The following is a 3917-nucleotide window of genomic DNA, read 5'->3' as shown; positions in this document are numbered from 1 at the left end:
CAGCCACTAGTGCTTATCTAAGCAGTTAAATAAATCTGACAGGAGATAGACATATATATAAACACCAAATAACTCTAATCAGGTGCTACTATAAACCATGTTTTCAACTCCATCTTTGAAGAAGCCGAGATATTGTTCAAAATGTAAATAAAACAACAGAAGATTTGTCAAGATGCATAAAGTAAGTGCTTTCTACGATGACAGAGCGCTCAACCATCAAGCTTCATTGATACAGTCACACACACACACATTCACTACTGCATTACACGCAGGAAGGTTCACTTCCTTTCTGGGCCTAGCTAATTTCAGTGAAAACAGAAATTGTGTTTGATATGGGTGTTGCACCCTCGACACAGAAGAAGAGAGGAACCATCTGGTTTGTTATCAGTGCATGGTTAAAAGACCGCTATCTGTCATAGCATGGGTGACTTGCATATCTGTGGAGGCACAATTAATGCTGGGAAAACCTTTTTTAGACCTACAGCAGTTGGTCTCATCAATTCCCAAATATGGCGTTGTTAACAAAAGGAGAGGTGTAATGTGGGGTAAACATGACCCTGTGCCAACATAAACATTTTTCCCACATTTGATGTGTTTTCTTTGAACTATATTCAGTAGAATTCATGTTTAATATTGTGTTGAAGTGAAGAATTACTCCGAGTTTTATTTACATCTAACACAGCATTCAAACTTTTTGGAAACAAGCTTGAATATTGACCTACCTGGAGTTTTTGTGACAGGAAAGCTAAAGAAGGAAGGGTCTGTAGGACTGCTGGTGGTAGTGGGGGGATGGAAAGGACCTCCCCCTGTTTGAGCTTGCTCTAATGGGAGAGCACTTTGGTCCCGTTGAACATCATTGGTCATTTGGTTGGTTTCAGAACTGTAATTCAGATGCACATTTGACTGGCTTTTGGGTGGTTCAGTAACGACCTGTTCAGACAAAAAAAAAAAAAAAAACAATCCAAAAAATATTCTGAGTCCTTTTTTATAAATCTTGTATAAATAGGCAGATGTAAGATTTGTTTTTTTGCCCCTACTTGAGGGGACTGGGCAGAGTCCCTGCACTGGCACTTCTTCTCCAAACGGGCAATAAACTGGCTGTGTGAACTCATCATAGAGGTGAGGGCTCCATATTTCTTCTCCAGCTCCCTGTAATCCCTGGACACCTGCAGTGCCTGAGATGTCCAACCATTCACAGTATAAGGATACATTTGACAATGATGAGTATAACATCTAGTTCCGCCGCTCTAGACTCACCTGTGCTGTCGCATTTAGCAGAAGGTTCTCCACCTTTTGCTGCTCCAAGGCCTGATCTTTCTTGTTTATAACTTCATGTAGCAGCTGAGCATAGAGCTGGCTGATGCGAGAATTCATACTGCTGCTCTCTTTGCGCAAGGCCCTTACTTCAATGGCAAGGGCCCCTTCCTGCTCCAGTTGGCTTCTTAGCTTCTCTAGTAGTTCCTGCTGTCGTTTGAGCTCTGCCCATAAGGCTGACACTTCTGAATGGTTGGTAGGAGCAGGCTGCGTGTTCAGACACAGCGCCCCAGTCAATTTCTGCTGAGGCACTATGAAGGTGTAAGAGCACCGGCCTGTTTTTGTTTCTGAAGAACGTGATGAACCTTTGTTGTCATCCTGGGATCCCTCCTTCTGTCCGCCAACTTCTGGCACGTTCACACAAAGTGTAAGAAAAAGAGGCAGAACTACTGTCAGTGCCTTCTCCATGAATCTGTAACAATCCTGAGGACACACAAAAAGCAATAGTTTCTCATCAGGTAATTAGCACTTTAATACACAGACATACACTTTGCATGTTAGTAAATAAGTATCTGGTGAATCTTGACTTTTCACCAGATGTTTCCTTACAAAGACAGAGTATGCGCATTTTCTTGAGTTTAGCAGGTCAACACAGAAGGGACAAAGGTCAACACAAACCAGTCAGAATCAACACTTCTCCATCTCAGGGTCAACAGTACAGTAAGCTCCACACCCAGATACAACAGCTATGGTCAACACCGTAACCAAGCCAAACAGACCAACACAGATGTACAGCTCTTCCACAAAACAACAACATGAGACTCATCGCATTGTGTTATGTAGCTTTCTCAGTTGCTGTGGGTAAGAATGAGACAATTTCTTCTGTCAGAGATGATAAAAAAAACATGCACCATAATGATTTAACTATGTGAAGATTAATGTAGCCATAAACAGTGCATGTGTATTCAAGTCTACCTGAAAGTAGATATAATTAAACATTGTGACCATGCATAACTTACTGTGCCAGCTGGTTAGACAGTTTTTGGTGTTTTTGTTGCAGCTCCCAGGACAAAATCGCAGAAAAGTAGACATCAAATGTTAAGACATAAACAGTGATATCAAAAAAAAATCTTCCTCTAAATCAAAAGCTGTTAATGATCTTAATAAAATGTTGAACTAAAACTGATGGCAGAAAACAAAAAGACTGATAACTACACAACTGCTGCTTTGTCTCTAGAGTTTCTGTCTCAGGCAGACAACTAATTACAAACTCCTGCCTCCCAGAACTGGTTGTTTAGCTGGGTGCAGGAATCTAGGGTGTCTCCTCCCTCTGTCATTAACCCACAACCCTGCTGTCAACTCTATCCTGCTGTAGCACCTTATCAGTGTGGCATGATTATTTTTGAAATACATTGCCTCTTTTTTCTGATGCACATTTGGCTTGTTTTCTGTGGCCTAATTTTATGAAAGCATAAAAAAGACCACTGCAGCATTAGGGCCTTATATTGGGACTCATATTCTCTAGTGTGACTTCAACAAACAGACAGTGCTGGGAATGTAGTGAAGTGATAGTAATGATACCAGTCTAGGAAAAGACTGTTGGCTCTTTATGCCACAAAGACTAGAATAAAGGCTGCACCTGTACTTCAGCCTTCTTTGTGACTGCAGTGGCGCTTCAAAAATGGTTGTATCCTGTATGTAAAGGTTTCGTCCTGTATGTAACCATGCTTATTCAGTGAGTCTGTTTTGTTGCCAAGACGGTGACTCTCAAATTAAAAGTGGATTGGTCTGCTGCTCTAAATGCCATTACAGCTCTTTATACTGCTGCAGGTGCTTGTTCGGGAAATTCTGGGTCCCATCACATTCTGTGAAAAGTAAAGCTTCACACTCATCAGCTTTTTATGATTTTCATAAATTAACCCACTAGACTGAGTGATGCTGGAGGACCAATATATATGTATATATGTATGTATGTATGTATGTATGTATGTATGTATACATACATACATACATACATACATACATACATACATACATACATATATATTGGTCCTCCAGCATCACTCAGTCTAGTGGGTTAATTGCAGCAGATTATGCACTTTGTTATAATAATAATAAGTTGTGATGGTCTGAGTTGCCTTTTACATGACAGCAGTGGCTCTGAGATAGTTCTTTGCTACTGCATCATCTTTATGGGAAAATCTGCAATACTGAAAAACAGTAAAGATAGTCACAGTCACACAGTGCTGAGGTCAAAGTGTGAACAGAAACCACACCTAAAACGCTGTCTCTATTTCTACTTTCAGATCAGCTTACAGTATTGCACTGGGTCACACCCAAGCTCTGATCACACTTTTTTTTCATTATGGTTTTCTCTATACTGCCAAAACAAATAAACACTTTTTTTCTTATGTCAGAGAGACAAAGACTTTACGCTCTCATTAACGTCATGATGCTACATTTAGAGTATTGGTTTTCTATCAAAAATTGTATAATTAAACTGTTGAACTTCAAATAAGCCAGTGTTTGCCTATAGAATGAATGTAATGAATATAGCCGTTTTCTTTGTGTGTGTGTGTGTGTGTGTGTGTGTGTGTGTGTGTGTGTGTGTGTGTGTGTGTGTGTGTGTGTGTGTGTGTGTGTGTGTGCGTGTTTGAGTTTGA

The 3917-nt window shown here is 40.3% G+C and overlaps 1 protein-coding gene across 1 annotated transcript in view; it reads right to left on the bottom strand.

Annotated features, from left to right (window-relative positions):
• angptl6 (angiopoietin-like 6) overlaps positions 1-1726 on the bottom strand; it is a 4207-nt gene extending 2481 nt beyond the window's left edge. Inside the window, exons 1-3 of the mRNA XM_005749962.1 lie at positions 1258-1726; positions 1038-1175; positions 723-930 (exon numbers count right to left, since the gene is read on the bottom strand). Of these exons, the coding sequence (XP_005750019.1) occupies positions 723-930; positions 1038-1175; positions 1258-1722 (811 nt within the window). The 5' untranslated portion in view covers positions 1723-1726. The remainder of the gene's footprint in view (positions 1-722; positions 931-1037; positions 1176-1257) is intronic.
• Between the last annotated feature and the right edge of the window lie 2191 nt (positions 1727-3917).

This window comes from Pundamilia nyererei, unplaced genomic scaffold (genome assembly GCF_000239375.1).
Source record: "Pundamilia nyererei isolate P.nyererei 1_Seehausen unplaced genomic scaffold, PunNye1.0 scaffold00258, whole genome shotgun sequence".
Lineage (NCBI taxonomy): Eukaryota > Metazoa > Chordata > Actinopteri > Cichliformes > Cichlidae > Pundamilia > Pundamilia nyererei.
Note: the sequence above shows the minus strand (reverse complement) of the source record. Positions and strands in the feature narration are given on the sequence as shown.